General features: G+C 44.7%; 1 protein-coding gene across 4 annotated transcripts in view; it reads right to left on the bottom strand.

Moving 5' to 3' along the window:
* Nucleotides 1–12,360, bottom strand: part of POLK (DNA polymerase kappa) — a 68,930-nt gene that overhangs the window by 12,337 nt on the left and 44,233 nt on the right. For 3 of the 4 annotated variants that reach the window (XM_051838658.3, XM_051838657.3, XM_089312865.1), the window contains 5 exons: nucleotides 12,162–12,293; nucleotides 8,762–8,915; nucleotides 5,775–6,002; nucleotides 4,236–4,360; nucleotides 1,897–2,063 (listed from right to left, as the gene is read on the bottom strand). In XM_051838658.3, coding sequence (XP_051694618.3) covers nucleotides 1,897–2,063; nucleotides 4,236–4,360; nucleotides 5,775–6,002; nucleotides 8,762–8,915; nucleotides 12,162–12,293 — 806 coding nt within the window. Of the gene's footprint in view, nucleotides 1–1,896; nucleotides 2,064–4,235; nucleotides 4,361–5,774; nucleotides 6,003–8,761; nucleotides 8,916–9,861; nucleotides 10,038–12,161; nucleotides 12,294–12,360 lie in introns of all 4 variants that reach the window. The other variant, XM_089312866.1, reaches the window with a different exon arrangement.

Below are 12,360 nucleotides of genomic sequence, written 5' to 3'. Positions count from 1 at the left end.
CCAGGAAAAGCACCTGGCTCCTGGCTCCTGCCATCGGATCAGCGCGGTGCGCCGGCCGCAGCGCACCGGCCGCGGCGGCCATTGGAGGGTGAACCAACGGCAAAAGGAAGACCTTTCTCTCTGTCTCTCTCTCTCACTGTCCACTCTGCCTGTCAAAAAAATAAAATAAAAATAAAAAAAAAAAAAAAAAAAAGAAGTAGGCTGTTCTCATGCTCTGGAACTAAACAGAGGGTGACTGTGGGTTAAAGCAGCTTGGCTTCCTGCTGTTTCAGCATCAGAGCACTCACTGTGCTGTGATGTCTTTACAGCCAGCTGAGGGAGCCCTGAGACTCGGCAGAAGACAGAGCGCGGCCTCGGGCAGGCTGGCAGCAGGGCGCTCAGGACCAGGCCACCCCGCCACCCCCGTCACCTCCTGCTCCCATCGTTCCATTCAGCCCAGGTTTACACTTGCAGCCCCTAAGGCCCCTCTGCTTAAGACTGCTCCCTCCCTGATCCTCGCGTGGCTGGCCCCTCCGTCACCCTCTGGACGGCCACTGCCACCCTCACACTCCCCCAGGCAGTTTCTGTGCCTCGCTCTGCTTCACTGTCTCCATTTGTTTGCTTGGATTTTTTTTTGGATGAGGTTTATTTGAAAGGCAGAGACAGACAGATCTTCAAGTGCCCACAATAGCAGAGGCTGCTGGGCCAGGCTTGGGTTGGGTTGCAAGCTGGGAGACAGGAAGCCAATCCAGGTCTCCCGCATGGGTGGCAGGGACCCAAGTATATGAGCTATCACCTGCTGCCCCCAGGTCACACTTGCAGGGAGCTGGAACTGGAAGTGAAGCGGGGACTCAAACCTAGGTACTCTGCCATGCAATGTGGGCACCCCAAGGGCATCGTGGCTGCTGAATCTGGTGCCTACCCTTCCTTGGTTATTTTCAGTTTCTCCTACTTGTCTATAGATTTGAAAGTCAGAGTTATAGAGAGGGAGGGAGAGAGGTGAGAGAGGGAGAGAGAGAGTGGGGGGAGAGAGGAGGGACACAGGGGATGCAGGGGGGAGGGGTGAGAGGGGGGAAAAGAGGGGGAGAGAGGGGATGTGGGAGGAGAGAGGGGGTGAGAAAGGAGGAGAGGGGGAGAGAGAGAGAAATCTTCCACCTGCTGATTCATCCCCCCAGACAGCCCCAATGGCCAAGGCTGGACCAGGCAGAAGCCAGGAACCAGGAGTGTTTTCTGGGTCTCCCACATGAGGAACAGGGGCGCAAGCACTTGGACCATCTTCCACTGCTTTCCCAGTCCATTAGCAGGGAGTCAGAGCAGATGTAGAGCAGCTGGGACTTGAACCAGCACCCACACAGGATACTGGCGATACAGGTGGTAGCTTTACCCGCTACACCACAGTGCTGGCCCCTCTTCTCCAGACTGCATGGAGGAGGACTCTGTACTGTTTCCTGCTATCACCCCTAGTGCCCAGAACAATGCCTCACACAAAACACCTCGCAGTGAACCAGTGACCATTTCTACTTCTAGAACAGAAGTGCAGTTAGCTCATCAAGGTGTTTCCAAGAATTGTCACATCTTCTTACTTCAGAAGCCAAATTTCTTCCCTCAACAAACCAACCCCTAGCACTCCTGCTATGTTCCACACCAAGAACAAAGCAAGGACAGGAGGGAAAGCAGCTGTACATCCTCTTGTTCATCTACCCAAAAGCCAGTGGCCTCACAGTGACCTGCACCTGTCTTTTCCTTCCACACATGCAATCTGTTGACTCTAATTCACAGGTTATATCCTAAATTAATTTGTCTGAAACGGTTTAAAAACCATGTTATCTATATTTATAGCCTCCGTCTCGATGATTAAAACTAGTATTTCAGCACCAAATGATAAAGCGAAGTCAGGACAACTACACTTAACGATACCTTGCCAGGTGTGTTGAACCTAGACCCAGGGAGACATGAAGAAAATAATGCCAAGACGTTTCGGAGAAAAGTAGAGAAAGTAATGCTCTCTGTTGGTAGAGTTCTGTGCAAGTGACAACTCCGAGAGCCTTTAACATTTTCTCTGTAACTTTTCCTATTCCGGAAACCTAGAAGAAAATCAATGTTTATCATTAATTTTTAAAATTAAGGTAAGAACTGAGGTTATAATCTCATTATACCTTTTATAATAAATAAAAGATATGAATAATGTGACCATCTTCACAAGTGCTACAATAAAACTGTTTTAATTACTTTTTTTTTAAAGTCTTTTTATTTATTTGAAAGGCAGAGTTACAGAGAGGCAGAGGTAGAGAGACAAAAGTCTCCCACCCACTGGTTCAGTCCCCAGATGCTGCAACGCAAGAGCTGCGCTGATCTGAAGCCAGGAGCCAGGAGCTTCTTCTGGGTCTCCTACACGGATGCAGGACTTGGGCCGTCTTCTACTGCTTTCCCAGGCCATAGCAGAGAGCTGGATTGGAAGTGAAGCAGCCAGCACTCAGACCGGCGCCCATATGGGATGCCAGCGCTGCAGACCAAGGCTTTAACCCGCTGCGCCAGAGCACTGGCCCCTTAATTACTTTTTGACCACACTTCCAAAAGTAGTGTTTCATGGAATTTTAAAAGGTGTTTAAAAAAGGAGTTCTGTAATCTTATAACCTTGAAGAATGGTGGGATAAACAAATTTAAATGGAACTTGTACTACACAACTGATGTATTTCTAATGTAGCCATATACAGAGTGTCCCACCCAAGGGTAGTTCACTCTGCAGCTGTTTGACTCAGAGCTTTGCTAACGGAACACTATTCAGACACTGAAAAACATACTGGAATACACTTCTCCAGAGATACCTGACATAATCAGTAACCATTTTAGAGGCTCTGTGTATCCTTTGAGAGAGCCTTTCCCCTGGGCTAGAAATACACCCAGAGAATATTCATTCATAGACACCATGTGGAGTGAGAAAAGCAGGTCCTCTAACACCACATAGTGTGCACAGCAATCACTGTCAAAAAGAAAAGTTTGTGTGTGTCTGTATATATGTATATATGCAAAGAAATCTAGAAGCTCTACAGCCTAATAAAACTTCTTCTGGAACCTCTGTGGGATAATTTTATCATGTTAAAGATGCTCAAGTATTTTGGTTTATTTTGTCAAAAACTATAATAATTTGAGGCCGGCGCCGCGGCTCACTGGGCTAATCCTCCGCCTAGCGGCGCCGGCACACCGGGTTCTAGTCCCGGTCGGGGCGCCGGATTCTGTCCCGGTTGCCCCTCTTCCAGGCCAGCCCTCTGCTGTGGCCAGGGAGTGCAGTGGAGGATGGCCCAGGTGCTTGGGCCCTGCACCCCATGGGAGACCAGGAGAAGCACCTGGCTCCTGGCTCCTGCCATCGGATCAGCGCGGTGCGCCGGCCGCAGCGCGCCGGCCGCGGCGGCCATTAGAGGGTGAACCAACGGCAAAGGAAGACCTTTCTCTCTGTCTCTCTCTCTCACTGTCCACTCTGCCTGTCAAAAAAAAAAATAAAAATAAAAATAAAAATAAAAAAAAAAACTATAATAATTTGAATCTCTCTGATCTGGCAGCAACCTGGGCATGAGAACTGAGACAGAATCTAGTTCCAGCTGAACAGGCTCTTCCAAGTATTCTTTTTATTTTCCTTTCCATGGCAGGAGTCCACTTAAATTCTGTCATCTATTAACTCCTTCAACATTTCTAGCAAATAAGCTTCCTGAACCAAACCTGCAACGCTTCATAGAATGATTCCTTCAAGGCCGGCGCCGCGGCTCACTAGGCTAATCCTCCGCCTAGCGGCGCCGGCACACCGGGTTCTAGTCCCGGTCGGGGCGCCGGATTCTGTCCCGGTTGCCCCTCTTCCAGGCCAGCCCTCTGCTGTGGCCAGGGAGTGCAGTGGAGGATGGCCCAGGTGCTTGGGCCCTGCACCCCATGGGAGACCAGGAAAAGCACCTGGCTCCTGGCTCCTGCCATCGGATCGGCGCGGTGCGCCGGCCGCAGCGCGCCGGCCGCGGCGGCCATTGGAGGGTGAACCAACGGCAAAAGGAAGACCTTTCTCTCTGTCTCTCTCTCTCTCACTGTCCACTCTGCCTGTCAAAAAAAAAAAAAGAATGATTCCTTCAAACCTAAATACAACCAGCCATTATGGTTCTTGCTGTGTCATCTATGGTTTCAAAATCTGCCAGCATAGAATTATTATCAGCCTACATAGTTTCTCTTCAGAATTGAAGAGTGAACATGTAGATGAAACATTGTCTATAAAATCTCACCTTCCTTATGGGTAAGTCCTTGATGAAGTTCATCACAGCTTGTCTGTTGGGGATAACTTGGTATTGTCCATTTGGTTTATTCTTATCACTGCATATTTTTGCTAACATTGTATTTGGGGCAATGCCTTAAAAGAAGAAAATTCTGTTGATATGTACAACTTTTAAATATGTAATTGCAAAACAGAAAAACACCTTAAATGCAAAAAATCTGTATATCTTACAAAATGACATGTAATACTACTTTAAAAATAAAGTTTGATTACCATTTACCAGGGCTTGCTATGGTTTTAGGAAAAGGAATTTTACTAATTTGGTGAAGCAAAGATAAAGAATATTTAATTTTTCATACTCTAAAATCTAAGAGTAATTTCAGAGTTGAGTAATACATATTTTTTAAATTCAGAGACACAGAGAAAGAGCCTGGGAAAAATCCCATCTGCTAATTCACCCCCAAATGCATGCAAAGGCTAGCTCTGGGCCAAGGTGGGAGATGGGAGCTGAGAAGCCTCCCCAGGTTCCCCAGGTCACTTGCACCATCACTGCTGCCTCCCAGGGTCTGCAGAGCCAGAGCTGGAGACTAACTCAGGCACCCCCATGTGCGACATGAGCGTCTTAACAGCGAGGCTAAATACTCATTCCCTGAGCTAATACCAAGTATTATTATTTGTTTACTTATTATCTTTAGTAAGATTTACAGGGTTGTTTTATAGCGATTCTATCTACTTCCCCAAAAAATTCAGAGTTCAGGATGGATGTTTACTCTTTGAAAAAATCTTATATAGAGATTATCCACAAAGAGAAAAAAAGTCAAAGATTCTGGGTTACAATATATTTAAAATAATGATAATTAAGTTTTTTCATTCTTTATGTTGCTCACAAAGGAAAGGACTACTTATCAGAATAATGTTTTACAATTTCTATAAGTCTGGATGTTTAAGACAACTTGAAGCAGGTATAATCAAATATATATTCATTAAACAGTTCCTTTCAATTTCCATACACATCTTCCTAGAACTGATTATTCATGCTTTGGCCCAGAAATAAAGGATTAGCCTAATCAGGGTGCAGCTTTTACAGTCTTTGTGATGAGCGGCGGTCACCACACAAAGACACAGTGATGTCCTCACGGGTCACTGACACAGTTGCTGCACTGCTCCACGGCGATTCTTCTGTCTCCTACCTGGTGGCCACCCGGGTTCTCCCCTGCAACATATTCTTGGAAAGAACCGAAGTCTTCCAATCAAAAATCATCATTATGACCTACATGCAAAGCCAATAAAATATATTTCGTGCTCAAAAAAGGATAGCTACCTGATATTTTAGGACAGTTTTTCTTTTGGGTTTACGGCCTTTTCTGCTTAACTGTAACGTATCATCTATATGTTCACAGCTATTCTGACAGGTAAAGCTCTTAGAAGTCAAATCAAAGAATGAGTATGTTAAATACCATTAGATGTTTCATAATAAGAAACTACACTATTATACTGAATTAGCCAGTTTGAAAGTCACAACCATATAGTCTTTAATGTTTTTAAATACCTGCACTGGCTGTCAGTGTTGTTTTTTGCTTGATTCTGAAACGAATTTCCTTTACCACTTCCTCTGCTGATGTTCCAAAAACAACTGAGTTGTGGAGTATTTGAGGATTGTTTTGTTCTCCAGAATTCCCTTGCAAAGGCTGCAAGTCAGGGGGGCTGTCTTCAAAAAGGAGTGGGGAGATGGCCCGGTCCTGTTCACCCAGCACACCCACTTCCTTGCTTGGCATATCTGCATTACAAACAGGAAAAGCTCACAAGTTAGTGTTTCTTAAGTTATTTCTGAAGACAAAACAAATTTAGTTTGTTTCTAGGAACCAAGATCAGAAATACTATCATTTATATTTTGTAAGTGTGATAAAGAAAACACCAGTTCTAAGTTTTTCTTAAAAAATCACCTGTTCACATTCTTTTTTTCTTAAAAAACCTTTTCTCCTCTATTGTTTCCTAGAGAAAACTAGAATTTAGGAATCAGGAGAAAGATACTAAACCATATGGAATAACTATACCCCAAAAATAAGTTTTTTAGAGGGAAAAAAGGCCCTTAATTTTTCATTCATGGAAGAAACTTCAGAAGTTCAAAGAATCTGAATGCTCATCTTTCAAACGCTGTCTCCAGTTTTGACTCGCGTGTTTGCAAGGTATCCTTTTTTCTAGGGACATATTTTCAAAACAGAAATTACCCCCGAAAGTTATGGTTTTTACATATACAAATTCTTAAGGTCTGAGTGGATTAACTGAAGTAAAGTGTAAGGGAAATAACCCTTATTATCAATATACTGTAAACTGTAATTATTAAACACTAAAAGAAAAATATCAACCTGGTTATTGCTTCATTTTATTTGCATTTTCATATATGGACTGTAAACTACACTTAAATGTCATCATGTACAAATTCATTAAAGACTTCCCTTGGCTTAATACAGGAAGATTTAAATATGTTTATTTTTTTAAAAAAGATTTGTTTATTATTTGAAAGGCATAGTTACAGAGAGGCAGAGAGAGAAAGAGAAAAAGAGAGAGAGAGAGAGAGAGAGAGAGAGGGGAGAGAGGGGGAGAGAGGGGGAGGGGGAGAGGGGGAGAGAGGGAGAGGGGGAGAGGGGGAGAGGGGGAGAGGGGGAGAGGGGGAGAGGGGGAGAGGGGGAGAGGGGGAGAGGGGGAGAGGGGTCTTCAATCTGCTGGTTCACTCCCCAGCTGGCTGCAACAGCCAAGGTCACCCAAGGTCTCCCAACTTCAAGCTCTCCCAAGCAGTTGCAGGGGCCCAAGGACTTGGGTTATCTTCTGCTGCTTTCCCAGGCCACAGCAGAGCAGAGAGATGGATCATAAGTGGAGCAGCCAGCACTCGAACCAGTGTCCATATGGGATGCCGGTGCTGCAGGTGGTGGTTTTACCCACTAAGCCACAGCTCTGGCCCCATAAATGTGTTTATAACAACTGAGATTGGCAATGGTTTTTTGATCCTATTTCTTAATTTTATTACATATGTATATAAATGTTTTCCAAATTAAGGCAAATGCAGAAGCAAAAATTAAATATGTAAGTTTCAAGGTACATATGAATGTGTTTTGAAAAATGAACTTGGTCTTTTGTGAGAACTTTTGTAAAGAAAACATAAATACTATGATTAGAGTCTGATCAGTTTCATAATTTACAGTGTGTAGTGTGAATTGCACCACAGATGTTTTCCATGTCGAGTTTTCAATGTACAGCAATTCAGAGGGGAGTTGAAACTGTATCTATCAGGATCCCATTTCCCAACTTGACAGGTAGGGGCGAGGCAAAAAGAGCTGTACAGAAACTGCAGACCGCGCAAGCACCTGTCGTGCACGAGCCCCTTCTGCAGACACCCTGTAAGGAGCTGGGTCTGCACCTCAGGCCTGCACTCCCCTGCCCTCAGGCGAGTCACTGTGAGGTCCAGAATGCTGTCTTTCGGAACACCATCAGAGCTGCCGCAGAGCCTGAATCCGAACATCGCCTGCTTCTGCAAGGACCTGCTGTAACCAACTGTTGAAGCAGCTGTTGATGTAATCAGGGAACTAATACAGCACTGAAGCATTCCACCATGACGGCCAATGCATTTCACTGTTTCATTGTCTATAAAACAACTGTAAGAAACAGTCCAAAGCAAACGCTGGGAATAAGCTGTCATTAATTTGGTCAACGTTGAAAAGAATCATTATTGCTGTGCTGTATAACCAGATTATAAAAATTTGGGAAATGGGAAAAAATAAAATTACCCAACATTTTGCTATGTTTGAGGCTAATCTTTTTCTTTTTAAAAATTTATTTACTGGGGCTGGAGCTGCGGCATAGTGGGGAAAGCTGCCGCCTGCAGTGCCAGCATCCCATGTGGGCGCCAGTTCAAGTCTTGGCTGCTCCACTTCTGATCCAGCTCTCTGCTGTGGCCTGGGAAAGCAGTGGAAGATGGTCCAGGTCCTTGGGCTCCTGCACCCGTGTGGGAGACCCGGAGGAAGCTCCTGGCTCCTGGCTTCAGATCAGCACAGCTCTGGTCATTGCAGCCAACTGGGGGATTGAACCAGGGGTGGAAGACCTCTCTCTCTCTCTGTCTCTCCTTCTCTCTCTCTGTAACTCTGCCATTCAAATAAATAAATAAATCTTTAAAAAAATTTTATTTACTTTCCTTAACAACAACCAAAGACATTGTTAACATTAAGCAGAAGCTTCCTCAGCTTCAGTGCCATATCCAAACCGTCTGCTAGTCAGATCTCAGTAAAACAGCAGCTGGCAAACTCCCTTGCTCAGGGACTCTGAAGACTCAGGCCTATACTTCAACAATCTCATTCAGCTTAAATGTGGCTTCCAACATATGCTGGAAGACCCACAGAGATATTCTACGTTTCCAATTTTCCATTTTCATAAAGATGTGTCTGGTCCTACCATCTACACTTATATCAGGTAATGAGTCAAGCAGCTCAGTTTGAAAGGCTGTTTTTCTGGCTTTCAGTCTGAGGGTTCCAGTAAGTTGCTTACCATCGTCTGCAGAGTTCCCCATCTGGGAGAGGTACCTTCTTTTGTCCTCTGGCCAGTGCTGTCTTTCCTCTAAGTGCTTTGTGATATTCAAGTAGGCTTCATCCAGGCTCATGGCCATAAAATCAGGATCATAATCAGCAAGTATTTCCTTAACCTTCAAAAGGAATAAAAAGCTTTAAATTTTGCTACTATAGCAAAAGTCTCTCCATATAGCAGATAAAAAAAGTTCAGTACTTTTGCTCTGCAACTACAATAATGATTCTACAATCAATAACTCATGGATTTAAGGAATAAATAATTCACTATGAGGACATATTTGTCAATTCTTTTGAATTAAAGCAGATCATGAAGGCAGAAGACCACAAAACAGCTTCATTTTATGCATCTCTATTTAGCCGTCTATATCAAGATGCAGAAAACAATTAATATAAATCCTGGACAGCATCATTCTGGGAGGCAGAGGAAAAAAACAGTCAAGGTTTCAGGTACTGAGTCAGAAGCACACGCAGGAACAATAGGGTGAATCCCATTCCCGCTCACTTTTTATGATTTTTGTTCATTTCAAAAGGGGTAATTTTACACAAATGTACCATGTTGCTTTGGAAAGCAGACACATATCAATAAATGATAACATTCAAATAAAATTCCATTTAATATACACATTAACACAAGCTTCCATACAAGAACATGACGCTCTTATCTACTGCAATCTGGAATGACCAGGATGTACAAGCTGCAGTTCAATTCCATGACCCCTTTACATGATAGGAAACGTCTGGAGTTGCCTCTTAGGGAAAGGGATGAGAATTACAGATGCTACCCATGTAAGACACTCACACAAGACAAAAGTATTACATAAAACTTAAGTTTTCTTTAGCCCCGGAGTATCAGCTGTGACTCGAGGGAACGGCCACCAAGCAACACGCACATCATGCACGTCCATGAATTACGCTTTCGTCCACGCATTTACAGCAAGTTGTTCTTCCCGTTGTTTCATAAAATACAGCGTATTAGTCTCACACCATTATGACCAGCCACGGCAAGGAGAATTTTAGAAAACGATGTCACAAAGCTTGGCCACATTTTACTCAGGAGGGTACCTTAATTAGCTTTGTTGTTGTAGAAGAGACCATTTTTATAATGCGTCCCACTAGAATCTTTCCAGGGAAAAGGCACCATGGCAAGCCTGTGGCTGGCAGCCACCTGAGGTTCTGAATGGGCAGCATCCCTAGAGACAGGGCTGTGTGCTGGCTTCCTTCATAGACTGCTACCGGAACTGAAACAGACACGTCCCAGGAAGGACCAATCATGCAGAGCTCCAAGAACGATGAAAGCTACTACAGCATTTCGGGTAAAGCAGAATGAGCGCTTCCTTAAGCTTTTGAACCAATCCATAAACATTGATGTACCTGCAGTCAGTGACAAATTTGTGCTACAGTTCATTTACACATAAGAATTCATTTGTTATCTACAAATAACCGAGGTAGATCCTGCTCAAATCTGAGTATTTCTCCAATTGATATAACTAACCAGACTAAAGATGGCTAAAAACAGTTTGTTCGTATATATTTGTCATGTGTCAGAAGTTGTACTGAGTTGGCCGGCGCCGCGGCTCACTAGGCTAATCCTCTGCCTTGCGGTGCCGGCACACCGGGTTCTAGTCCCGGTCGGGGCGCTGGATTCTGTCCCGGTTGCCCCTCTTCCAGGCCAGCTCTCTGCTGTGGCCAGGGAGTGCAGTGGAGGATGGCCCAAGTACTTGGGCCCTGCACCCATGGGAGACCAGGAGAAGTACCTGGCTCCTGCCATTGGATCAGCGCGGTGCGCCAGCTGCAGCGCGCTGGCCGCGGCGGCCATTGGAGGGTGAACTAACGGCAAAAGGAAGACCTTTCTCTCTGTCTCTCTCTGTCCACTCTGCCTGTAAAAAAAAAAAAAATAGTTGCACTGAGTTAAAGGAGGATTTTATTTTATTCTTAAAAATTCTTCACAGGACTTTAAAATTTTAAAGCCTGTAATAGTTATGATGAACATTTTATCTCTCTCTCTCTCTCTTTTTTTTTTTTTTTTTTTTTTTTGACAGGCAGAGTGGACAGTGAGAGAGAGACAGAGAGAAAGGTCTTCCTTTTGCCGTTGGTTCACCCTCCAATGGCTGCCGCGGCCGGTGCGCTGTGGCCGGCGCACCGCACTGCCAATGGCAGGAGCCAGGTACTTATCCTGGTCTCATTTTATCTCTTTTAATATGGAATACAATGACGGGGCCAGCATTGTGGCACAGTAGGCTAAGTTGGCTAGAGTCCCAGCTTTTCTGTTTCAGATCCAGCTCCCTGCTGGTGTGCCTGGGAAAGCAGCAGATGGTGGCTCAAGCGCTTGGGCCCCTGCCACCTACAGGGGCAAGTGCAGTTCCAGGCTCTTGGCTTCTGCCTGGCCCAGCCCTGGCCATTGTGGCCAACTGGGGAGTGAACCAGCAGATAGAAGATCGCTCTCTGTTTTTTTTTTCTCTCTCTCTGCCTTTCAAATCAATCAATCTTTTTTTTTTTAACAAAAATGAGAAATACAGTAAAAGAGATAAATAATCACCAAATGTGAATGTTTCCCCCTCCAGCCCCCTTTTCCGAGGTAAGCACAAAGTTCCACAGACAGTTGCTGAGAGATTTAAAGAAAAGAACGATTTTTAGACTTGGAATGAGGTGTCCTCTGCAGGGGAATACAAATAAACGGTGCAGATGTCCTGAGGGCAGCACAGGTCTGAGTGCTGCCGCAGCTGCCAAGCGTCTGGTGTGCTACTGCAACATCTGGTGCAGGTTACAAATACCAGCACGACAGGACAGGCCAGCTGCCATCGAAACCGTGGAAGCGGCAGCTTTTCACATGAGACAGTTTGGGACTTTGACAAATAAGCAAATCTTTATATTTCAGGGACCTCTTCCGAAGCAATGGATTACGCCCTTTCTCCACGCTGACTGGTTTCTTAGACATTAGACACCTTCCTTAGATCGTAGGGTGTGGAAAGCAGCTAATGAGAACTGCAAATTCCGTCCCTGTTCAAAAACACTGATAAAAACGTATTCAGAAAAGACTGAAATTAATGATGAGCAGATTTTATAAATCACAAATACAAGTCAGTTCTAGAAGGAAATTTATATTGCATATTAAGGGAAAATGGCTAGCTATTTTTATACATAATTAAGGCTATTCAAAGTTTTCTAAGCAAATAAAAATACACATAAAAGCAAAAAAGTAAGGGGTACAGAATGCTATGTTCCGGGAACCATGCTGAGCCCAGAGGAAGTGGTAGGGGAGGACTGCAGGGATAAGCCGAGCCCGTGTCCTGAAGGGTGGAGGCACTCAGACTGCAGGCAGGAAACCAGTGAGGGCTGTGAGCTGAGGTGATACGGCCACTTACCTCCTGACTCACGGCTCGATACTTGTCGAAGTTGGGGGGCACTATAATAAGCTGTGGGCACAGTCGCTTGGCGATAAATCCTGGCATGGCTGCACGGACACCAAACCTTCTTGCGTGGTAATTTGAAGTAGACTGAAGGAGAATTGACCACATGGGGAAAAATACAGAAAGCTAAGTGGAAATATCGATCAATGTATTC

The sequence above is a fragment of the Oryctolagus cuniculus genome, chromosome 14 (genome assembly GCF_051225735.1).
Source record: "Oryctolagus cuniculus isolate XC-2025 breed Fujian yellow rabbit chromosome 14, ASM5122573v1, whole genome shotgun sequence".
NCBI classification, from domain to species: Eukaryota; Metazoa; Chordata; class Mammalia; order Lagomorpha; family Leporidae; genus Oryctolagus; species Oryctolagus cuniculus.
This window is presented reverse-complemented; position numbering and strand designations above follow the sequence as displayed.